This window comes from Pelophylax lessonae (assembly GCF_965119305.1).
Source record: "Pelophylax lessonae genome assembly, chromosome: 7".
In the NCBI taxonomy this organism is placed as follows: domain Eukaryota; kingdom Metazoa; phylum Chordata; class Amphibia; order Anura; family Ranidae; genus Pelophylax; species Pelophylax lessonae.
In genome coordinates, this window is record NC_138774.1 from 98570903 (window position 1) to 98596689 (window position 25787).

At 43.5% G+C, this 25787-nt stretch overlaps 1 protein-coding gene across 1 annotated transcript in view; it reads left to right on the forward strand.

Annotated features, from left to right (window-relative positions):
* The window catches only part of SAE1 (SUMO1 activating enzyme subunit 1), an 89350-nt gene extending 64371 nt beyond the window's left edge, over positions 1 to 24979 (forward strand). The window contains exons 7-9 of the mRNA XM_082264364.1: positions 21371 to 21515; positions 24500 to 24569; positions 24655 to 24979. Of these exons, the coding sequence (XP_082120490.1) occupies positions 21371 to 21515; positions 24500 to 24569; positions 24655 to 24747 (308 nt within the window). The 3' untranslated portion in view covers positions 24748 to 24979. The remainder of the gene's footprint in view (positions 1 to 21370; positions 21516 to 24499; positions 24570 to 24654) is intronic.
* Positions 24980 to 25787: the final 808 nt, after the last annotated feature.

The following is a 25787-nucleotide window of genomic DNA, read 5'->3' on the forward strand; positions in this document are numbered from 1 at the left end:
CCCTGTGACCTGCATTCCTCGCAGTCTATGTACTTGCACTTTTCCTGACACTCATGCACATTATTATATTTCTGCCGAGGGATATATCTCCACATTTAGAATGTGTTAGCTATGTGGCGGAAGTTGCCAATGGCCTCGGCGTATTCATTGTTGTGGGTCGATCGAATTACACAGTGGTTGCTATTATGGTCAGAGGACTGATTGTTGCTGTTTTTCTCTTGAACAGATGTAGTGGACTGATGTTCTCTACACATACTTCTGGCAGTATTGCTGTCTGCTTCAGATTTCCAAGTACAATGTCGTGTCTTCTCATTAACTAAATTGCAACTGTCATGATTGGTATTGGTTATTGTGGTGTATTTCTATCATGCCTCCTAAAGCTGATCTCCATGTTTTAGTGAGGGTTAAATAGTTTTAGACCAAGCTGGTCCAATTAAACAAATACCTTCACTATTAGACGTGCCCTCTTTGTGCGCTGAAGATATTGTACGTAGTCTCATCTACAAATGGTATACAGCGCTTTGTTCCAGCATCAGAACAGAGCCTCTAAAACCTCTAATTGCTGCTTTGTCAAAGTAAATTGAAACGTTACAGACTGGCGAGAAGACCAGTTGAAAATAAAGGAACAAAAATTAAAAAGAAAACAAATGCAGCCAGCACATCTAAGAACTGGTTCATGGCTAAGGTAATGTGTGAGCAAACCCTTAAAAATCCATCATCAGCCAAAGCTCATCAGCCTGAGCCTGGACCAATGGAGAAGCTCAGAGAAAGTAAAGAGCGAGTTAAAAAAAAAAAAAAAATCAAGATTAATATATAGTTGTCTATATCTTTAGATATACTGATTGTTTGACATATGGGCTTTACGATCACCCTCTGCTTTATGCAATTTCTAAGATATATTTATAATTTTGTATTCGATTAACAGATTTAGGGTCCTTTCACACGGCACGGCCCGTTTTTTTTTCATCCGCTCAGGCACTTTTTTTTTTAAACAGACATGGATGACACTTTGGAGTGTCCGTTCCGTATGTCCGTTTATCATCCCATCCATTTGCGGATGATAAACGGAGATAATGTATGTCAATGGGATTGCGGATGTCAGCGGATGACGCGGCTGACATCCGTTTTTGAGAAGTCCCTCCCCCCATGTCCTGCCCTGATGACATTAGTTGCACAAAAAAAGAAGCGTGCATCTTCAACATGAATACTAATAGAAATAAAAATGCTGTTTTTAGCAGAATAGGGAAGGACTAGAACCCCTACCAGCTTTTTTTTTTTTTTTTTTTTTCTGTCTGGTGAAACCATTAAGGGGATAGAAACGAAGGAAAAACAGTAAAGCAGGTGTTTTATACCTTTTCCCACTCTTCACAAAATGGAGAAGTCACAATCTTAGAATCTGTGCACAAATGTATGTATATGTGTTTCTAGTTGAAGAGAAATGAAGGCTTTGTTCATATTGGTGTACCTAAGTGTACAGCTGTGTAAGGGCTGTGTTTTGATGCATGGGTGTGTGTGCATCAACCTGCAGGTAGTACCATGCATGGCATTCAGGGTGCAGCAGCTTTACGGACACAGCCGCTGCTTCCAGTTTACATCCGTGTGGGTGTGTCCCTGAACTGGCAACGTCTGCATTCAGGGGCATGCACCCACACAGACGCCAATTTAATAGCTGCTGCTGCATCCCAATTGAATGGGACTGCTTGCAAACAGATTCACGGCACGCCTGTGCATCCCATGTGGACAAAACATGGCCAAACACTTGTACACCCATATGAACAAGGCCTGTTATATTTATATGCTCAGAATTGTGTAGTAGGGCTGCACGATATTGGAAAAAAAGTACATTGCGATATTTTTTTTTCAACTATATATATTGCGATATTGAGAGACCTGTCAATCCAGGCTAAAGTCAACAATTACCTTACCATATACATTACAGGGTTAATGTTACTGTAGGGAAGTAGTGCAGCCTTCTGATTGTACAAGGGACACATGGGACAGCCAGGGTAATGTTACTGTAGGGATGGGATGAGTTTTGCAGCAGCCTTCTTCTGATTGTATATATACTGCACTGGGAGTCCGGGGCAGCCAGGGTTAATGTTACTGTAGTATTGCAGGCAGCAGCACAGCCGCCTTCTGATTGTAATTGCAGCCAAGGCAGGCCAGGGTTAATAATGGTATTGTAGGGATTGACAGTCAGTGTGGATTAGGCACAGTCTCGGGACTCAGTGGTAGTAGGAGCCGGTAGAAGAACACAGCCTGACTCGACATCCATCCAGCCCACACGTTTAGTCTGCCGCTCTGCAGCTAGTTCTCTTGATTGGCACAGCGAACCAATCAGGTGTGCAGGCACGCATGATTGGTTAGCTGTGCTGCTGCTCACGGTGCGCTGCTCACCGCTGTACGTGGGGGACGGATGTCGGGCTGCTACAGCCCAACAATCACCGTGAGTCCTCCGCCCCCCCCGAGACCCGACTTCTCCCTGCCTAATGCCTATGTGCCTTAATATCATATCTTTGGCGATGTGACTATCGCCCACACCCGCAGCATGATGGTCGATATCACATCGACTATCGTTCAGCCCTATTGTGTAGTTTGTTTTTGTTATTGAACTTGTAGAATAAACCATAGTGTTTTCAGAGATCCCAACCTGCAAAAACTCATTTCAGGGAGTTGTCACTTTGCGCCCATCCCGCTCCCTCCACCAATTAAACACAACTAGAGGATGATCAAATGAAATGCAATCAGTATACAGAGGTTTACTTCTTCTCTAACCACCATGACCACTTTAGTGATTTGAAGTGGTGATGGTGGTAGGAGTCAGAAACACTGCACATGCTGGGATATTTAGTTATGTGCTGGGGGCTAGTTGCACCCCTAGCACATGTGACTTACTGCTGGCTGGGTACTGTTGGTGCTTACTGTTGGCTGGTACTACTGGCGGGAAATGCTGGCTCCTCTGAGAGACATTAACAGTGTGATGAGCGGTGCTGGAGGACGCATGCAGAGCCGGTGCTCCCTGTGTGTCTCCTCACAGGCGGAGTGCATTTGATATCCCTCTCTTTGACAGGACAGAGCCGAAACTATACAGGAAGCATCGTCTCCGTGCTGACAGCCCTGAGCACGGCACTTGCAGGTGTCGGGGAGCCGCAGCCCGCATGTGGGAGACTCCCGCACCTCGTGGGAGACTTGGGGGATATCTGTGGGTTTTTTTTTTTTTTTGAGGCCTTTACCTAATCAGTGTGCATCGTTTGTCTCTCTGCTGTATGATGTGAGCTGAGATACGGAGCAGAAATCGGCATATTTCTGCACCTGCTGCCAGGCCAGGACCTGCCCCTTCTGGAAGACAAGCCAGAGAAAACCGGTGTTATTTTTGGGTCTTCGCATACTGCTGTCGCCTCAGCCTTAGGGAAGCTGTGGAACAGATGCCACCACTCCCTGCCAGCCCACACTTTTTATTTTATTTGCTTTGGATCTGAATTCTGACCAGGGATTTTACTTGTTCTCCAGCAATGAATATTTTTTGGCTCCAGTGTGTATGTCAGGAATGCGAAAAAGTCAGTGCAGGTTAAAATAAGGAGGTTGCCTGTTTTGGCTTCCACAACAGGAATAAAGTAGGTTTTGGTGCCAGCCAATAAAATCTGGGAAGTAACTTATTTTTATGAAGTTTTTTAGTTGGCTGGAGGTAATGTGCTGGCTAACAGGCTGATAAACTATGTAAAGTAGTCTGTCCCTACCATCTGTACCCTTTAATCTGAGATGCACAGATATCACCTCTAAGCATTGTTGCATTGATTCCTAAGGCTACCATAGACATTATATAGCGGGTTAAAGAATTGGGAAATGTCAACCCAAATGTTCTAAATTTGAAAGAGAATCTGTATTGTAAGCAAGATCTTAAACCATATTTTCCAGAAAAATCTATAGTACTGGTATTTTATTTATGTTTAAAGATGATCCTGTACGCTTCCATTTTTCATTTTCAGATCATGCCCAGTGCATGTGCATTTCTTGGATCTAGAAGATTTGTTATTCCGGTATATTATGTGGCATTTTCTATATGTATTTTGCCAGTGAACAATCTTTTTATCAGGAAGGAATGTTACAATTTTTATGTAAAAGTTTTTTTTTCATTTGAAACATCTCTGCTATATTTGAATTACAGCTATGAGAAATCTGTGCGCTGGCCCATTGTCGAAGGGATCTGCTTTCACACTGCTCCGTTGAAAAGACAGCTTAAAAATACATTAGTGGCGTTGATGCGTTTCCGGTGCGATTTGTTTGGCATGCACCTGTGAAACACATATGACTCAAAAACGCAACTGTGGTGCATGTTAAACACGTTTTTAACCTGTTCATTTATTTCACTGGGGAGCATCAAAAATGCAGCATGTAGGACTTTTCAAAACGCCCTGCACCTGCAGCACAGTATGCATAGCCCCGTAGTAATTAAATTCTTGTTTTTGGGGGGGTTTTCTTTTTTAGCATGGCAAAAATGTATCAATGTGAAAGGGCCCTTATGATGAAAGCAAATTATTTTACAATCTGATTGTACCACCAACATCCACAACAAAGAGTGGATACTGCTATCCACTGCACACCACAAAGCAAATTGTAAAGTTGGCCAAATACCTAAACACTTTCAATTGATTTTCTCTCTAATATTTTGACTGTGGAATGCTTCTATATTCTTACCATTTAATCTGAAGTTAGCAGATTGTTAATCATGTGTATATGGCAAGCTTAAAAGTACCCCATCAGGTCCCAAAACGAATCAAAATACCAGTATCCTACAAGAGTAGCATCTTCGTACCCACCTCTTTAGCACCTCACATGTCCAAACTCTCCCACCTCTGTTCTATGGTTGCAGTCTCCAGAAGTGTTGGATGCCTGTGTCCCCTGCAGCATGTTATGGTCTCATCCTCCAACTCCTATGAAAAACGCTGGCTAATGCTGCAGTGCTTGAACTGAAAGGGAAATATCAGACACGCAGGCCATCGGAGAAATAGTAGAACAGTTCTTCTCTTGCAGGGTAATGGTATTTGGGTTTGTTTAGGGACCTGATAGGGTCTCTTTAATACATCAGGCTGCTTTTAGAGGTAGTGTTGATGGCTTTACTTTTATTACTGCCAGTTCAATGGTGAGGAAGAGAGCACCATAAAGACAGTTCCCCCATAGTGGGTGATTCTGTCAGTACTCGTTGACTTCTCAGTGGTGGACTTGCAAATGCAAACACATACAGCATTTCTTCTGTGTAAGCCACTGTGCAAAGTGTGCATGGGTACCAAGTTGCGGTAAGAAAACTGAAAGAACAACCAAAGCTCATTTGGCTGTACTTCTGTGGATCACAGGAGTGGAGTTCGTTCTGCACTCCTCCTGTGACCTGTTTTCAGCAGACAGTGTGCTGAAGTCATCGCGCCGGTCCAGGCTCAGGAGAGATCGTAACCTTACGGTTGGGATCCACCCAGGAGCCTGAGCCGTCCGCTTCCGCTGCCTCAACAGCCCAGCGCTCCAGTGAGCACGTGGGGGGGGGGGGGGTGCCTGAGCAGAGAGCCAGTGACTAACAGTCACCAGCTCTCTGCTTGGGGAGCTGAGAACCGAGTGATCAGGTGTGTTGGATCGCTTAGTTCTCAGTGTTGGAGCCAGCGGGGGACAGATGCAGCATCAGACCGATGCTGCATCCACCTAGGTAAGTTTGATTCCAAAATAAAAGGTAATCCTAGACTTCTCTTTAAAACAAGTGGCACATTTGCCCTTAGCAGTCATTTACAATACCTCACTGTTGCCAGTTCAGACTTTGCTTTTCTCATGGGGTATTGCCTGGTTGTCTTTGCGGTTTAGTTAATCAAAGAACTTCATCAAGTATATAAATCCTTAAATCAAGTACACAAGAATGTATGTGCCGTATTGGCTCCTATTTTATTGCTCTATAAAAAAACTCACATTTGAATGCCACTGTTAGCACGGAATTGAACAGCGGCATGGCGTCGGCACCAAAATCTCAGCAGAATTGTAATTTCAATAGCTGTACTTTATTGCAATATTTATGGTTTGCTTTTTAGGCCTTTATGCACACTGGACGTTTTTACAGCTGCTGTTTTTGGTATCGGACGTTTTTTTTTTTTCTCTACAGCCAGTAAACTCCCCAGCATGTTATCCTATGTGTCCATGCACACACAGGCTGTTTTAAGCAGTTTTTGGCAGGAGAGTTTTCTGGCCGTTAAAAAAAAAAAAAAAAAGTGAGAAAAAAACTTTCTCTAGCGCTCATTGACAGACGTAGTCCTCGGTGATACACCACCTTCGGGTTATGTTGCCTCCACAGGAGCAGGACTAGACAGGAAATTAAAAAGCTCTGGCCACACCCCAGGGGCAGTCCCAGAGGGTATATCCTCTCTCTCTCTGCCTCAGCAAATCAGTTATTTTCTGTCTAGTTAGGAGTAAGGACCTAGATACCTTGCTGGGATCTTAGGTCCTGGCAAGAATTTTTTCTTAAAGGATTTTTTAGACCGCTTTTTTCTCCAGTGTTCCTGTGAGATCTTCAAGCAAGAAAGCTGAACTGGGCGACGGGCTGGATGTTGAGATCCGGTGGTCACCCCAGTTCAGCCTACGAGCGCGTGCAGGCCATAGCTCCGCGCTGGGTCGGCCGCGACAAAGTCCCATTAAAGGACTGTCCACGCGAGTTTAACGTCTCGCTGAAACGCCAAAGACCATGAGTCACGGCGTCCGTATCGGTCGACAGCCCTCCCGCCCCGGTGGAGAGGGGTACTGTCAGGAGTTGGTGCCCGCCTGGTTCCGGTATGGTGAGTAGTATGTTCCCCCTTTCCCCCTGACGGGTTTTGTGGTGAACGCGGGCCCCTCTCTGTATGGTAAGATAGAGTCCCTTTCTATCCTACAACATGACACAGATCCTCCTACTTTGAGTGTGATTTTATGTGTGCAAAAAGCCAGGAGGCTTGGTTTGGGAGCTAACAATCTAATTGTATACATGTTTTAAAGATGTAATCTGTGGCATTCTGGGAATCTTATGGGTTAAGAATAAGCTACCTACCAGTCAGAAGCCACGGACATGTAGACTGCCTTCCTAATCAGATCTCCAGCTATTAGCAGGCCTCCCGAACGGCCATGCGGTCCGCCAGGGCCGGTACCGCCAACCACGCCATATCCCCATGCAGTGAGAGTGTTGTGTGCCCTGCAGCACACCGCTATTCAGTACGGGCCGCCGCCATTTTTTTTGCTGGATCGCACGAGCCGCCATTTTGGCGTAGCCTCGTGTCTCCAGCATGGGGGCGGCCATGTTTGAGGTGATCCAAACACCTCGTGGAGCTTGGGGGAGGCGCCGGAAGGCGTACAGAGGGGCGGAGCCGCCTCCTTTCTTCCTGGGCAGCCTACCCAAAAGACTTCCTGTTTGTTAAGACAGCGCTGTAACCTGTTGCAGTTAAACTCTGAGCATCAAGTGGTGAGCCTGGGGGTCTATCTCTCTCTCTCTCTTGATCGATAGGGATCCCTAGCAGGTAACACTAAGGGGCTTTTGTGGCGCTGGGGGTCGAAAAAAAAAAAAAAAAAAAGTTTTATTTTTGAATTATATTATCCAGGAAGTAACTGGAGTTATCATGGACCCTGCCACACATATTCCCCCACCTGTTTCCCTCGAGGGGGCCACGGGACCCGCCGGTGCACAGAGTATAGAGTCATTTACAGCAATTTTGGAGTCTATGGTGGCTCGGGTGGAGGCGGCCTGTCAGGGACGGGGGTCAAGGAAGCGACCCCCGCCTACCCCTATACCATCTGACACCTCTGACTCAGATTCAGAGGTGGTCACGGCAGTTGCAGGTTCCTCTGCAAGGGCTGTTATCCCAGGTAAAGCCCCCTCAGACAGTGAGGAGGACGCTTCTTCTCCTGCTATTATTCAGGAAGAAGCATTGGTGGACGCACTAGTTGTGGCAGTGCAGGAAACCTTAAAACTTGAGGCTTTACCGGCAGAGGCAACTGAAACAGAGATTCCTTTTGGTACTAATAAGCCCATCAAGACGATGAAGGCTTTTCCTGTACCTAAATGTTTCGGTAATCAGATTAAAGGAGAATGGGAGCATTCTAAACGTACCTTTACTATTTCCAAGCGTATTGCTAGACGCTATCCGTTTGAGGAATCCATCATTAAGAAATGGACGGTACCACCAGTCGTGGATCCGCCTATTTCCAGGCTGAATAAAGCCACGGTTATTCCAGTGGAGGACACTTCGTCCTTTAAGGATCCGGTGGATCGAAAGATGGAAGCAGAGTCCCGCACCATCTTCTCTCTGATAGGGTCAGCTTTTAGACCAGTAATTGTTATTGGTCTAGTTTCCCAGACACTTACGGAATGGGCGAAAATGGTACGCCAAGATCTTAGGGGAAAAGATATTCCCCAGGAGACATCTGATTTGATGGAACAGATTATACAAGGGCTACAGTTTATCTGTGACGCAGCCTTGGACACTACTCCCTTATTAGGGCATGCATCTAAGACAGCGGTGATCCTCAGACGTGTGCTGTGGTTAAAATGCTGGTCAGCTGACCTAGGTTCCAAGAAGACCTTGACAAATCTCCCCTTTCAGGGGAATCGTCTATTTGGGGCCAACCTAGATGAAATCATTAAGGATGCCACTGGGGGCAAGAGCACTTTTTTGCCACAGGCTGCTAAAGCTAAGGGACCTCGCAACAAGCGAGGACCTTTCTTTACCGCCCATAAAGGGCGCCCGGCTGGTACTAGCGGGAAAGGCAAGACTCCTCCAGGAGGGTTCAAGAAGGGCTGGTCGGACAAGCAAAGGACCAACCCAGCCAAACCCGAAGCAAAGGAGTACACAGCCTGAAGGTGCGCCCCCACCCGGTTTCAGGGTGGGGGGACGTTTTCACCGGTATTCAGGACATTAGATCGAGCATCAACCACTACTACCGGTGCGATTCTTCCCTTCCAACATTTAAGTACTACAGGAAGCGGTAATTACCGTTCCCTGAATAGATCTTTTCCTTTACCTTTTCCTAAGATTAGTCCCGATACCTCACAGGAATCGGATCTGGTTGACCAGATAGGCCAAGTAGCCTCTAGTCGGGTGACTTCGGTCCCTGAGGTTCAACCAGAAAAGATCACCTTTCCTGATAACTATCAGGTATCTGATAAATGTGTGGGAACAGATTACGACCAGACTTTCTCGGATGGTCGGGGCCAGATACCTCTAGGGACGCCTGGTTCAGATCCAATCAGCGCCAGTGGTCCTAGAAATTCTAGGCTGGCCTCCTCAAGCCGGCCTGGCCGACTTGGACATGTTAGTCGTAGACGTTCCGTGGGAACTTCGTCTCAGGGAGTGTCTGTGGTCTCAAGGACCAATTTACCATCATGCTTTACAGTCGCTGGGTTTAATGGCCTGGCCATTGAGACCCAAGTACTGAAGGACAGGGGTTTGTCAGCTTCAGTCATTCCTACCCTTATTAAAGCAAGGAAAGCGACTTCCAGCAAAGTCTATTATCACACATGGAAAACTTATATTGCGTGGTGCGAATCTTTAGGATTTCCTCCACGTACCTATTCGGTGTCTCGAATATTGGCCTTTTTGCAACAAGGGGTTGAGCAGAAGCTAGCCTTGAGCACCATCAAGGGTCAAGTTTCAGCATTAGCAATCTTCTTTCAGAAGCCTTTAGCTACCAAATCCTTGGTGCGGAATTTCATCCAGGGGGTGCGGCACCTGGCTCCTCCAGTCCGCGCGCCCTTACCGCCTTGGGATCTTAATTTGGTTTTGTCGGTTCTACAGAAACCTCCTTTTGAAAACATCAGGGAGATTCCCTTGCTTACTTTATCCCAGAAAGTGGCCTTCTTGGTGGCTATTACTTCTGCTCGCAGGGTGTCAGAACTGGCTGCATTATCATGCCAGTCCCCATACCTAGTGATTCATAGGGATAAGGCAGTACTTCATCCTAAGCCATCTTTTCTTCCCAAGGTGGTTTCAGATTTTCATCTGAATGAAGATATTGTACTACCTTCCTTGTGTCCTCAGCCCAAGCATCATCGGGAACATGCGTTGCATTCCTTAGATGTGGTTCGGGCAATCAGGGTATACCTGAAAGCTACGGAATCATTCCGTAAGACGGATTCACTTTTTGTGATCACGGATGGCCCCAGAAAGGGTTTGCCTGCATCTGCCGCGACCATTGCCAAATGGATTAGACAAACGGTGGTACAGGCTTATTCTATTAAGGGTCAGAGTCCTCCGTTCCCTGTTAGGGCGCACTCCACTCGAGCGCTCAGTACTTCCTGGGCCTTTCGCCATCAGGCGTCAGTGGTCCAGGTATGTAAGGCGGCCACCTGGTCGTCCGTACATACCTTTACAAAATTCTATAAAATTGATGTGACGGCATCGGCGGATGCCTCATTTGGCCGCAAGGTTTTGCAGGCCGCAATTTGAGGAGACCGGTGGTCTACCTCGAGGGTTTTTTTCTGTTTAAAAAAAAAAAATTTTTTCTCTTTTTTTGTTGAGTCTCATCATTAAGGATGAGCATTGTAAACTTCTAGTTGGCACCGGTTGGGCCTTCTAGATTGGGATTTGATTTCCATTTTCCCACCCCTCAGTTGTGATACTGCTCTGGGACGTCCCGAAGGTGGTGTATCACCGAGGACTACGTCTGTCAATGAGCGCTAGAGAAAAATGGATTTTTGTAAAATCTTACCGTAAAATCCTTTTCTCTTAGCTCATTGACAGACGTAGTCCCCGCCCCTCTGTTTTTTTGAGTTGGGTTAAAATCTCTAAAGACTGCTTTTTCACATAACTGATTTGCTGAGGCAGAGAGAGAGAGGATATACCCTCTGGGACTGCCCCTGGGGTGTGGCCAGAGCTTTTTAATTTCCTGTCTAGTCCTGCTCCTGTGGAGGCAACATAACCCGAAGGTGGTGTATCACCGAGGACTACGTCTGTCAATGAGCTAAGAGAAAAGGATTTTACGGTAAGATTTTACAAAAATCCATTTTTTTCAGCTGTAAAAACGCTCTAACTTCCCTAAACGCCAAAATATGTCAAATGCCAGTTAGCAGCATTTTTTGGCGTTTTTGATTCCATTGCTTGATTTAAGACTGGGTTCTCTTTGGAGGTGTCGTTCATGGAACATAGCCTGGGTTCACACTGGTGCATGCTGAACACCGGATGTGATTTTGCACCAAAAACACACCTCATTCCTGTGCACATCACATGTGATGTCTGTGTTTTGATTTGAGCCATATGGTTTGTATGGCTCAAATTGCATCACATTTGCCCCAAAATGTTGGACCCTTTTTTTCCTCCACACCTAATTGCACCCATGCGATGCGATTCTGGCGATTTTTGCAATTTGTTTCAAGAAAGAAACATGAAGCCCCCGTTGACATTGTGCCGATTTGGCATGCGATTTGTCAGGGCCAATCGCATGTCAAATCAGTCTATTGCCGGCGACGGCACAGGTTCACACTAAGGGTGGGTTTGAAATCATTCAGCTGATTGCGCACCATTTCAAACTCGCATGTCAGTACGAGTTTGGGGGCGATTTGACAGACATCTGTACGGGTTCATGCACAGATGTCGATTGAAATCGCCCTGAAATTGCCAAAAATAGTGCAGAAACTACTTTTGGGAATCGGTGCGGCGCCGCAAAGTCAGGGTTTGCCCCAATTCGAACAGTGATGTTGCTGGCAATAGGCTCTGATTTGGCATGCGATTTGACATGTCAAATCTGCCTGATGTGAACGGGGGCTTAATGTTCCATGAACGACACCCCGAAACGGGTTGCAAAATGCAGTGAGCTTGACAGAATCGCATTGCATGAGTGTTCACACCCATGAGAATGCAATTTTGATGAGGGGAAGAAAGGGTCCACATTTGCACTAAAATGTTATAGGACCTTTTTTTCCCCACGCCTATATTATCACATGGGTGTCAACACCCATGCGATGCAATTCTGGCAAGCTTTGCATTGTGGGAAAGTGGGAGTTACTAAGAGGTGATTTTTAGCTAAAAATGTTGAAAAACGCCAATGAAAAAAAGCTGAAAAACTCACTACAAAGCTACTGGCGTTTTTATAAAGTCCAGCGTGCAGAAGGCCTTATGCTTTTGAGGAGCTTCACTATTTTGTATATTTTCACTAAAACAGTTATACAGCTTTCTGCTGTAGGCAGCCTTACTGGAAATTATTTTACACAGCTAGAAATAATATTTTTGTATATTAATCCTACCATAATGCTTGACCCTTGTCTAGTAAGTACAAGACTCAGTCACAGTTCCTGCTATATTAAATGTACTAGTAAGCAATCCTTTAGATTTAAACCTGATCATGTATGTAGATGTTTTTAGTCTTGCAGCAGCTTTATTCTCAGCTCACATTAACACGTTGACAGCATCTGTTATCACATATTGTGTTGCTGGTCTCTTCATGTCCAGTGGGGGGCAGTGCAGGAAAGAGAATTGCCAAGATTTCATCTTCAAACAATGTTTACTTCATCATCTAGTAGTCTTGGTTCTGTGTTGGCTTTCTCATCGAAAACATGTCTTGTCCCATCTATCTTTATTATCTTTACAGTTTCATGTCTGTAAACGATTAACTGGTCAGTTGTGTCCTAGTGAGATTTAAAAACGAGTGTACATTAGAGTGTAGGCACGAGCCAGACGCTAGTCAGCAGAGCATGTCTGCTTTGTGGTGTAGATCTAATCAGGGATCCGAGTGATCAGAGCTTATCTGCATTGCTTTGAGACACAGAAGCTGAAACTGGTGAAAACGCGTCTTATCCAATGGAGACCGAAGTGAATAATTCTTGACCATAGCTATTCTCTCTCAAGATACAGGTAGAATATGAAAGCCCAAAGTGGTCAAAGATTAATATCTTTCATATACAGTGGGTACGGAAAGTATTCAGACCCCCTTAAATTTTTCACTCTGTTATATTGCAGCCATTTGCTAAAATCATTTAAGTTCATTCTTCTTCCTCATGAATGTACACATAGTACCCCATATTGACAGAAAAACACAGAATTGTTGACATTGTTGCAGATTTATTAAAAAAGAAAAACTGAAATATCACATGGTCCTAAGTATTCAGACCCTTTGCTGTGACACTCATATATTTAACTCAGGTGCTTTCCATTTCTTCTGATCATCCTTGAGATGGTTCTACACCTTCATTTGAGTCCAGCTGTGTTTGATTATACTGATTGGACTTGATTAGTAAAGCCACACACCTGTCTATATAAGACCTTCCAGATCACAATGCATGTCAGAGCAAATGAGAATCATGAGGTCAAAGGAACTGCCTGAAGAGCTCAGAGACAGAATTGTGGCAAGGCACATATCTGGCCAAGGTTACAAAAAGATTTCTGCTGCACTTAAGGTTCCTAAGAGCACAGTGGCCTCCATAATCCTCAAATGGAAGACGTTTGGGACGACCAGAACCCTTCCTAGAGCTGGCCGTGCGGCCAAACTGAGCTATCGGGGGAGAAGAGCCTTGTTGAGAGAGCTAAAGAAGAAACCAAAGATCACCATGGCTGAGCTCCAGAGATGCAGTCAGGAGATGGGAGAAAGTTGTAGAAAGTCAACCATCACTGCAGCCCTCCACCAGTCGGGGCTTTATGGCAGAGTGGCCCGACGGAAGCCTCTCCTCAGTGTAAGACACATGAAAGCCCGCATGGAGTTTGCTAAAAAACACCTGAAGGACTCCAAGATGGTGAGAAATAAGATTCTCTGGTCTGATGAGACCAAAATAGAACTTTTTGGCCTTAATTCTAAGTGGTATGTGTGGAGAAAACCAGGCACTGCTCATCACCTGTCCAATACAGTCCCAACAGTGAAGCATGGTGGTGGCAGCATCATGCTGTGGGGGTGTTTTTCAGCTGCAGGGACAGGACAACTGGTTGCAATCGAGGGAAAGATGATGCAGCCAAGTACAGGGATATCCTGGACAAAAACCTTCTCCAGAGTGCTCTGGACCTCAGACTGGGCCGAAGGTTTACCTTCCAACAAGGCAATGACCCTAAGCACACAGCTAAAATAACGAAGGAGTGGCTTCACAACAACTCCGTGACTGTTCTTGAATGGCCCAGCCAGAGCCCTGACTTAAACCCAATTGAGCATCTCTGGAGAGACCTAAAAATGGCTGTCCACCAACGTTTACCATCCAACCTGACAGAACTGGAGAGGATCTGCAAGGAGGAATGGCAGAGGATCCCCAAATCCAGGTGTGAAAGACTTGTTGCATCTTTCCCAAAAAGACTCCTGGCTGTATTCGATCAAAAGGGGGCTTCTACTAAATACTGAGCAAAGGGTCTGAATACTTGGGACCATGTGATATTTCAGTTTTTCTTTTTTAATAAATCTGCAACAATGTCAACAATTCTGTGTTTTTCTGTCAGTATGGGGTGCTATGTGTACATTCATGAGGAAGAAGAATGAACTTAAATGATTTTAGCAAATGGCTGCAATATAACGGAGTGAAAAATTTAAGGGGGTCTGAATACTTTCCGTACCCACTGTATCTGGCTCACTGTCTCATCTTATTCAGCAAGTGGAAAGAATGGTCTGTCTGTTCTGTACATAGCACTGTTCTGTCTCAGCCAATGCATGTATACAGCATGCATGACCAAAGTTTATCCCCCCACAGTGGACTGGAGAATGGTCAAATGTCAGTTGTGGAAATTTTTTTCCAGTATTCTGAACTGTAAAAACATTTGGCTGTAAAGGCTTGTCTTTGTCTGGAACAGGCTTGGATATATCTTCCTAAAATCTAGGACTTGGCTCCAAATAGTTGGGAGCCAGTAAGGGCCCATACACACGAAGATTTTCAGAAGACTTTTTCCTTTAGGTTTGACCTCATATTATATGGTTTTGGTAAATCTAAACACTTTCAGTTTGTATGCAATCTGGCAGGCTCTTGCACAACATAGAAAAGGGAAATCTGACCACAAAAGTTGGATAGTGTGTATTGGGCTTAACAATGTGGGTGATCTGACATGGCTGTGTGTATTGTAGTAGCCAATCATATTCGTCTCCTGCTATACAGCATTGTGTACATTCAGAAATCAATACTGTATATACACTTTATACACACAGCTTTGTAGAACAGCTAGTTATGTTAATTTTATCTCCTATTGCGCTATGCTTATCTGGATATACACTAGATTACCAGAAGTATTGGGTCGCCTGTCTTTGCACACGCATGAAATTTAATGGGTCTTAGTTCGTAGGGTTCAATATTGAGTTGGCCCACCCTTTGCAGCTATAACAGCTTCAACTCTCCTGTGTAGGCTGTCCACAGGGTTTAGGAGTTTCTCTACAGGAATGTTTGACTGTTCTTCCAGAAGAGCTTGTGAGGTCAGGCACTGATGTTGGATGAGCAGGCCTGGCTCGCAGTTTCCTGTTCCTACGTGACAAGGTCCATAAAGACATGGATGAGCGAGTTCCATAATTTATCCCAAATGGGTTCTATTGGGTTGGGGTCTGGACTTTGTGCAGGCCAGTCTAGTTCCTCCACCCCAAACTTGCTCATCTTTTGTTATGGACCTTGCTTTGTGCACTGGTGCGCAGTCATGTTGGAACATGAAGGGGCTGTCCCCAAACTGTTCCCACAAAGTTGGGAGTACAAAATTGTCCAAAATGTCTTGGTATGCTGATGCCTTTAAATTCCCTTTACTGAAATGAAGTGGCCAAGCCCAACCCCTGAAAAACAACCCTACGCCATAATCCGATCCAACCCCCCCCCCCCCCCCCCCCCCACACCACCACCACCAAATGATTTGGACGAGTGCACAAAGCAAGGTCCATTAAGACATGGATGAGTGAGTTTGGGGTAAAGGAACTTGACTGGTCTGCACAGAGTTCTGCCCTCAACCCGATGGAACGCCTTTGGGATGAATTAGAGCAGAGACTACGAGCCAGGCCTTCTCGTCCACATCAGTGCCTGACCTCACAAACGTGCTTCTGGCAGAATGGTTATTCCCATAGACACACTCCTAAACCTTGTAGACAGCCTTCCCAGAGGAGTTGAAGCTATTATAGCTGCAAAGGGTGAGCCAGGTCCATATTGAACCCTAAGGACCAAGACTAGGGTGCCTTTAGAGTTCATGTGCGTATAAAGGCAGGCGTCCCAATACTTTTGGTAATAGTGTATACACTGAAAACAGCTGTGTAGATCATAAGGTTAACATTGAGGCTAAATTCACACTGCTGCTACACACAGTGGATGTGCCGTGTTCAGGCTGGTGTTTGTAGTGTTGCTAAGCTCTACTTAACAAAAATTTTTATTTTTTTTTACCAAAACCTCAAGCCCTTCACTGGTGCATGGAGGCTTGCAACCTTCTAACGCTATTCTCTGTGCAGTGACACTAAGTTACATAACCCGATGTTCTCATCACTCCGGTCCCACCAAGGGTGGTAAATGGAAGCAGTCTACAAAAGAGAAGAAGGTTCAAACTGCAGCCGGGAAATCGAATGGATATACAGAAAGCAATGCTGCTATACCCTTCCTGCCAACCTTCACTGTGTTCTAGGTTACAACACCAACTACAGGCTGCAAAAATCAGGAGAACTGGAATAGCAGGGTTGGGAGACTGCGTAACAGTATATAAAAGTCTCAAACTTTTTAAGTTATGGACAGAGTAGAGAAGGGTTAAAGTATAGGTTAACTCTAACAATAAATCTATTTTTTGCTCCATTGGTATATTTATCTGTTTTTAAAAAGTGTATAAAAGAATTAAACCAGAAATCCAGTGAGCTGATAATTTCCTGCACTGTCTCTGGACTGTTATCAGTTAGCATTGTTCCCTGCTAGCTCTGTGGAGTTCCCCCCTGTCAGAGCACAGCAGGGAGATCACTATACTAATATATATATATATATATATATATATATATATATATATATATATATATATATATGGGGAAAAAAAAAAACTGAGGAGCTTTCTGTACCATCTAGGAGATGGTATGTGTGTGTGTGTGTGTATGTATATGTGTGTGTATGTATGTATATATATATGTATATGTGTATGTGTGTGTATATATATGTATATATATATATATATATATATATATATATATGTGTGTATATATATATATACACATATAATATACACCATCTCCTAGATGGTACAGAAAGCTCCTCAGTTTTTTTTTTTTTTTTTTTTTTCATTCATCCCACGTACCTGTGTACCAGGCAAAGATCCTGTTCTGCTGGTCATGTGATGCATCATGTCCTCAATCTTGTTTTTAATTTGAGTTTTCTTTGTGTAAAATTCACCAATTTTTTATTTTTAATTGGTATTTGAAATATGTACATTTTTAATCTGGATTACAAACGTTTGCGACCACTGTTGGGTCTCACGCACATGAATTTATGCTCAAAATGTGGTGAATTTTTTCTCCCAAGTATCCACTTTTATGTGTGTATTGCATTAAGTGTAGATGGATTCTGCTGGCCAGAATATTCATTTATTCTGGCCATTGTATTTTACTTGAACACATACAGCCGTGGCCAATGAGAATGACACAAATTTTAAATATTTACAAAGTCTGCTGCGTCAGTATTTATGACGACAATTTGCATGTACTCCAGAATGTTATGAAGAGTGATCAGATAAATTGCAATTAATTGCCAAGTCCCTCTTTGTCATGAAAATTAACCTAATCCCATAAACATTTCCACTGCATTTGTGAAGAAGGCTTCAGGGTGCCCAAGAAAGTCCAGCAAGTGCCAGGACCGTCTCCTACAGTTGATTCCGCTGCGGGATCGGGGCACCACCAGTGCAGAGCTTGCTCAGGAATGGCAGCAGCCAGGTGTGAGTGCATCTCCATGCACAGTGAGGCAAAGACTTTGGAAGGATGGCCTGGTGTCGGAGGGCAGCAAAGAAGCCACTTCTCTCCAGGAAAAACTTTAGAGACGACTAAAGCCTAGTACACGCAACGAATTTCCGCCGACCGGTCGTCCGCCTTTTGTCCAGAGTGGTGTCTGTTGGTTGGAATGTGCTCTAGACTGCACACGAATTTTCCCGTACGACAGAATTCTACTTCAGAAGTGATGTCGTGTTGGATTGCTTTCTATGTGTTCTTTCTTCTCTGAGCATGCCCAGTTCTGCGCATAAGTTTTTTTCCCCGTCTAAATCTGTACTAACGAGACGAAAATCGGACATGTGTTGACGGTCGACAAAAATTTTATAGCCTGCACACCAGGATTTTTTCGGCCGAAAAGTCGGAGTCGGTTGTCGGAAGCACCATACTAACAAGCCGAAAATCGGCAGATCGGTCGTCGGACGAAATTTCCTGGCCGAATTTCTTCTCGTGTGTACGGGGCTTAAGTCTGCAAAAGGTACTGGGATTTGACAGCTGAGGATTGGGGTAAAGTTGGGGCATCTGGAAAAAACCTTGTCCGTCGAGGGGAAGAAAAGGTGAGCACTACCATCAAGTCCTGTATCAGGCCAACATTAAAACATCCTGAGACCATTCATGTGTGGGATTGGTTCTCAGCCAAGGGAGTGGGCTCACTCACAATTTTCCAACAACCATCCAAAAACAGTTTGGGGACTAACAATGCCTTTTTCCAGCATGATGGAGCATCTCGCCATAAGGCAAAAGTGATAACGAAGTGGCTTGGGGAACAAAACATTGAGATTTTGTTTCCACGGCCAGGAAACTCCTCAGACATTAATCCCATTGCAAACTTGTGGTCAATCCTCAAGAGGCGGGTCAACAAACCCCCCCCCCCCCCCCCACACAAATTCTGATAAACTCCAAACATTGATTATGCAAGAATGGGTTGCCATCAGTCAGGAAGTTGATTGACCGCATGCCAGGGCAACTGGCAGAGGTCTTGAAAAAGAAGGCTTAACACTGCAAATGTTGACTCTTAATAAATTAACTTAATGCAGTTGTCAATAAAAAGCCTTTGACAGTTATGAAATGCTTGTAATTCTACTTCAGTATACCATAGTAACATCTGACAAAAATATCTAAAAACTGAAGCAGCCGATAAATGATGCTCATAAGCTCCCATCAGAATGCACGTTTTGTTTTTTTTTTTTTTCTTTGCCTGTAAACGTTCCTCTTCAAATACGGCGTTAAATACCTGTGTACATAGCCACATAGGTTAACAGAGTCAACCCCAGTATTAACCCCTTTTCTGCCAGTGTCATTTATACAGAAACAGTGCATAATATTTAGCACGGATTACTGTATTGTCACTGGTCCCCAAAAAGTGTCAATGTCAGGGATCCGATCTGTCCGCCGCAATGTCGCAGTCCCGCTAAAAATCGCTGATTGCCGCCAATACTAATAAAAACAAAAAAGTACAATTAAAAGTCCAAGAATCTATCCCGTAGTTTGTAAATGCTATAACTTTTGCGCAAACCAATAAAAATACAGTAAAACCTTGGTTTGAGAGTAACTTGGTTTAAGAGCGCTTTGCAAGACAAGCAAAATTTTCAAATAAATGTTGACTTGATATACAAGCGATGTCTTGATATACAAGTAGCCTCAAGTCACAGCTGAGTATAAAAGAGAAGAGAGGCGCCTCTAAGTGTAGCAATATGGTTAAATTTAATGAAGGTACAAAATTTAGCAACTCACATGGTTGATGATTGGAACAGGGACATCTAAGGATGCAGGCATCCAGGCTAAAGCTGTCCACATAGACCATCCTCCGCACCGCCATCTACGTCATCCCTTCCATGCTGTCCCTTGCTTTCAGATCGATTTACTGCAGGGTGGTCTTCCTGGTCAGGACTACAGACTGGCAGCCGGTGGTGCAGAAGATAGTCTATGTGGACAGCTTTACCCTGAATGCCTGCATACTTAGATGTGCCTGTTTTATTCATCAATCATGTGAGTTGCTAAATGTTGTACCTTCATTAAATGGAACCATATTGCTACACTTAGAGGCGCCTCTCTTCTCTTTAATACTCTGTAGCTCCTGCTGGATTTTGCTTCTAATCCCCTTGTGGAAGCGGCTATTTGTGGATGGACATTTTATGGTTGTATAACCTCTCGCAATGCTATAATCTTTTTATATGGACTATAAACTGAAGGATTTATGAATAAATGGTTGTGGAACGAATCATCTGAGTTTCCATTATATCTTATGGGGAAATTCGCTTTGATATAAGAGTGCTTTGGATTACAAGCATGTTTCCGGAACGAATTATGCTCGCAATCCAAGGTTTTACTGTACGCTTTTTGGAATATTATTTTTTTTACCAAAAATATGTAACCGAATACAAATTGGCCGACACTGATAAATTGTGTTTTTTTTTTTTTTTTTTTTTTTTTTAATTTATATTGGGAATGTTTTATAGCTGAAAGCAAAAAATATGTATTTTTTTTTTTTTTTTTTTCCAAAATTGTTGCTCTTTTTTTTTTGTTTATAGCGCAAAATCTAAAAACTGCAGAGGTGATCAAATACCACCAAAAGAAAGCTCTATTTGTGAGGAAAAAGGACATCAATTGTATTTGGGTAAAGCGTCGCACGACTGCGCAATTAAAATAACGTTGTTCTGAATCTCAAAAAATGGCCTGGTCATTAAGGGGGTAAAACCTTCCGGAGCTGAATTGGTTAAAGGATAAGTTCACCTTTAGTAACATAGTACACGTTACACCTGTATTCAAGGCGTAACCTTTTACTTAAGCACCTGCTGTCACAATTTAAAAACTGCGGTTCTTTAGGGTCCGCCCACACATCTGTGTCATTCACACAGATCTGTGAATGTACTACAAGTACCACTGTGGCAGATGGCTTGCATTTCTTAATGAACTGTGGGGGCACTGGTGAGCGCTCTTGTAGTTCATTGTCCCTGAAGTCCAGGAAGAATCAGACGGTCTGCCTGTATGGGAGGTACGGGCAGACAGTGTACTGTGAGCCTAACCTTGTACCCGTCATCTGCTGATTGTGGGTGAAATGCTCTGCAGGCACTTTTTTTTTTTTACCTGCAAAATGCGTAATTTTTTAAGTAAATGTATTCTTTAAGCTCCCATGTGCATGAGCCCTTACTGACTGGTACACTGCACAGTGAAATGCACACCAGCCTAGGGTGAAATGTGCAAAGTATTCTTTAGTTTTCGTCCACCTGTGGCTTCTGAACATTCACATAAAAACACTACAGCTGTAACTTGTACACAGTCCATTACTGACACCTGGCAGGAAGTTTTTTTACATATTCATAGGATATAAGAACAATTAAGTTTGTTTTCTGTAACTCCCTGTCACTGATACAGAGAATAGCTGTAGAGGTGGTGAAGGAATGGACCACATAATGTTATTGCATGTCTTGTATCGTTTGATAATTTCCTCCTATTCATAAATTGAGGGTATGCAGCTCATGCACTGATGAATCTCCTCTCTCCACAGTAATAATGAAGTTCCGTACCGATAAGGGGAGAGACCCCCAGCCCAGCACATTTCAGGAAGACTGTGATCTCTTGCTGCAGATTCGCAATGATCTGCTGGATTCCATGAGTGTTAACCCTGATCGCCTGGAAGAAGACTTTGCTAGGTAATTTTGATGTTTTTGGAATTTCATTTTTTGCTATAATTGAAAGTTCACTAAAGAATAGTGATACAACAATGGTTGTCATGCAGATGTTTGCATAACTTGTAAAACAATAGTTAAGCCTGCACACAATGTAAAAATTTGTGGGAGTATATCACATAATTGTGGGACTAGGCTTCATTCACAAAGCTTTACACGAGGGAAAAAAAAAATCTTTATTTTGAACCTTGTGACTAACTTGCAAATCTCATTGGACTTGGCTAATGCTTTTTTATTTTTCCTTAATGATCAGGATAGTTACCCTGGTGTGTTAGCCTTGTGTGTTAAACCCAAAGGCAAACATTTTATTTTATTGCCACTAACCAATTCTTAGATATAATGCCTGCAATAGTTTTTTTTTTTTTTTTTTTTTTAGCTTTCTATTTTTACTGAATGATCCACCCAATAAGTCTGTTGGTTTTTAACAGGACAAGCTCCCTTGCATATGTAGCAGTTAATGTTGGCACAAACTACCACTGACAGGGCTGCTTGCAATAATTCACTTCTACTTATGTAAAACCTTTATCCGAAAAGGAACAAAACAGTTTTCTGTAACTGCTTATAAAGTGTAAGCTGAAATCTGACTTCAATTTTGTTAGTGTATCTAAATCTGCTAGTCCATCTTAACACTACCCGCACCCCAGACTGACCATACTGCTGTCTGCTGTGCTCCTTCATCTAGAGTGGGGGGGGTCACTCTAATACAAGGCGTGTTACTGGCCAGATCACTAAGTGAAAACAGACGAAAGCCTAAAAAAATAAATAAAATGCAACCACCACATTTTGATTAGTAAGCTTCAATTAATATTTTTGGTTTTGGATTGAATACCAATTAAAGTCCTGAATATTGAAGTTTCTTTTTAGGCCCCTTTCACATGACTATTCTAATCAGGTCCTGTCACTTTTTCAGGGAGACCTGATTGGAGCCTCCATTGACCACCACGGACCAGCGGGTGTAAACGGACTTGTCAATTTACAACCTCCTGCTTTTGATCCGGTCCACTAAAAACAAACAAGAATTTGACTTCTGTCTAGGCGGACCCAATCAGAGGTAGTCTGGTGTACATGGACAGCGAAGTTCATTTAAACCCAACCACCCATAGAACAGTGTGGGCTTTGTCCATATCCACTCTGCATAAACGGAGCGGACAGACCTGTCATCTGCTCACCCGGCTCTGATCAGCAGTGGATCAGTGGACAGATTTGTTGCTGATCAAAATAAGTCTGCCCAGTGTGAAAAGGGCTCTTGGTTTTTCATAACTGGTTATTATACTGGATTTATATAGCACCAACAGTTTGCACAGCGTTTTACAATGTGAGGGCAAACAGTACAGATACAATTCAATACAGGAGGAATTAGAGCGCCCTGCTCGTTAGAACTTACAATCTAAAAGGGAGCGTCAAGTGATACAAAAGGTAATAACTGTGGGGGATGAGCTGATGGAGAAAATAAAAGTATAGTTATGCGGAAGCAGGATAAGCTTCTCTAAAGAGAGGTTTTCAGGGATCACCTAAAAGTGGATAAGGTAGGGAATTCCAAAGGATGGGAGAGGCTCAGGAGAAGAACTGGAGGAGCGCATAGGAGGCAGTGACCAGGGAACTAGAGAGCAAGAGGCCTTGGGACGAATAAAGAGATCGATTTAGTTGTTATTTTGAGACTAGGTTAGTGATGTTGCTAGGGGTGGAGAGGTGAATGACTATGTGAGTTATTAGTGTTTTGAATTTAATTTGTTGGGTGAGTGGCAGCCAATGGAGGGATTGGCAGAGCGGGGTGGCAGATACTGAGCAGTTTGTAAGGTGGATTAGTGGCAGCAGCATTCATGATGGACTGGAAGGGGGCTAGCCTATGTAAAGGTAAGTCAGTGAGGAGGGAGTTGCAGTAGTCGAAGTGAGAGAACCAGGAAATTGATTAGAAGCTTTGTAGTGCGTTTTGTTAGGAAGGGGAGTATTTTGGAGATGTTGCAGCGGTTGAGGCAGCAAGCTTTGGACTGTGAATGGATGTGGGGTCGAAAGGAGAGTCAGAGTCCGAAATAACACTTAGCACCCTGGCATGTGGGGGATGGGTTGATGGTTGCGTCACTGATCTTGACAGTCAGGGGAAAAGGCTTGTGGGGGAGGAAATATGAGCTCTGTTTTGGAAAAGTTGAGTTTGAGGAAGTGGTGTGACATCCAGACTGATCATCCCTTTTTTTTTTTTTTGGCTTTTGTGGACACTTATTTGAGCAAAAATGTGTCCAACTATTTAACAAGAAAGCAGATAATGTGGCAATACAAGGGCTCATGTATTGCGCACCTTTGCACAATTACGACACTCAATACAGTGTAGGGTCTCCAGTAGGCAAATATTTGTATGTAGACCTGATGTAAGCCATTCAAAAGTTTTTAAAAACCTGGACTGTGAACATTTATAAAACTCGTAGCTTGTAAGTGTTGGTTTTCCCTGTCTTGTGACAAGGTACATTTTCAGACCAACCCATATAACCTGTCCCAACTTTTCCAAACCACCCAAATACCACTAAAAGTGTCATGCTTATTCTAGAAGTTGTTTTTTTATTTAATGAACCATTCCCCCATTACTGTGGCTGTGTAGGTTAGGGTTGAGGCATTAAGCGGTATACAGAAGGTGAGGCACTAGAGACTTTGTGTAACATAGTTAGGTGTTGGTGTCTCGTAGGATAACATAGCCAATGGGGGATAAACAATGAGATGCACAAGTACTGGATACTTTTGTCCAGAGAGGTTTTATTTCTGAACATTTTCACTAAAGGTGGGAGAAAGTCACCCATACCACACCAATCTTCAAATATTTCTTGGTGGACAGGCCTCCGTAACCTGTTAGCATTGCCTTCCTAATCCAACCAGGAAACTTTATTTTATTTGGTACTTAAAAATCTCCATCAAACTGATGTTGAGCAGGGCAGTTGATGGCTACTTTACTTCTTTTTCAGCTATTGTTTTTCTGAGATGGCACCTGTCTGTGCAGTGGTAGGAGGCGTTTTGGGTCAAGAAATTGTGAAGGTAAATATGACCATGCAGTAGGCATATATGATTTGTATTTTTGTATTTTTCACATATTGACAAATGTATTTCTCTTTTCATCTAGGCCCTGTCCCAACGAGATGCCCCACATAACAACTTCTTTTTCTTCAACGGGCTTAGGAGTAATGGCGTTGTTGACTGTTTAGGGGGCAAATGATTCGAAGGATGCTCTTTGGCTGTTTTGGAGAGTGTAATGGGATATTTGGAAAGATAGGACCAATGGCACTTTTAGATGCTTTACCTCACCATTAAAGGACATCTCCACCTGAAGGTGATATCAGTTTTTTTGATGGACACAGCTGGGTTATTACCTGGCTGCTTCATATTTTTCACAGTTGGCCTTGATAAGATTTTCCTGCAATGAACTGTTTTTTTGCTCCTCCACAAGGCCACTCACCGTTGACCACCTGGGTTGTTTTTTTTTTATGACAGTCTGTGAGGCAGTGTAACTTCATCATTTGGTGTTTTGTTTGCTAGGTAACTGGGAATTCTGTGTGGGATCTTTCCATCTCACAGATGTACAAAAGTTGGCGTATCATTCAGCTTGCCCGCAATTGTGCAAAATTATATCCCTTTTGGATGGATTTGCCCTTTATGGCAGATGAGCTGATTTGTGAAGATGGCAATCAAATTAAATCAGGCTTGTTGAAGTGGGTATTTCAGCCTTTCTGAGAATTGTAATACCAAATGGTGAATAAACAAGCCTGTTCCATTATTCTGTGCATTCTTTATGTACAATGGATACATAAATCCTTTGTTATGGAATATCGGTCTACAGAGATCTTCATTTTACAGCTGGATTTTCCTACAGGCACACCAGTAGACTGTATCAGCTGTTTGCTTCATGGGAACATGCAACATGTGGGCAATTACTATTGGATAGAGTGGGATCTTCCAGGATCCAGTACAAGCAAAAGCAACGAAGTAGGCAATCAAGGCTAGTTAAAAAAAATGTATTTGCTGCTTTGCCTTGCTAATGGAAGTTTTAATGCTTAGACGTACTTGGTATGGGGTGTGACAAAATGACCTGTTACAAAGCCACTAGTGCTTTCAATAAAAAGAAGGCAGCTTGCGATTTAATTTCCCCGTAAAGCCACATTTGTCTGTTCTGGGTGGGGTTTGCCTTTAAGGCTGATAAATTAATGTTGATGAAAAATGCCTGTTGCTCGAAGGAAACAGCAGCTTCAGATGTGATAG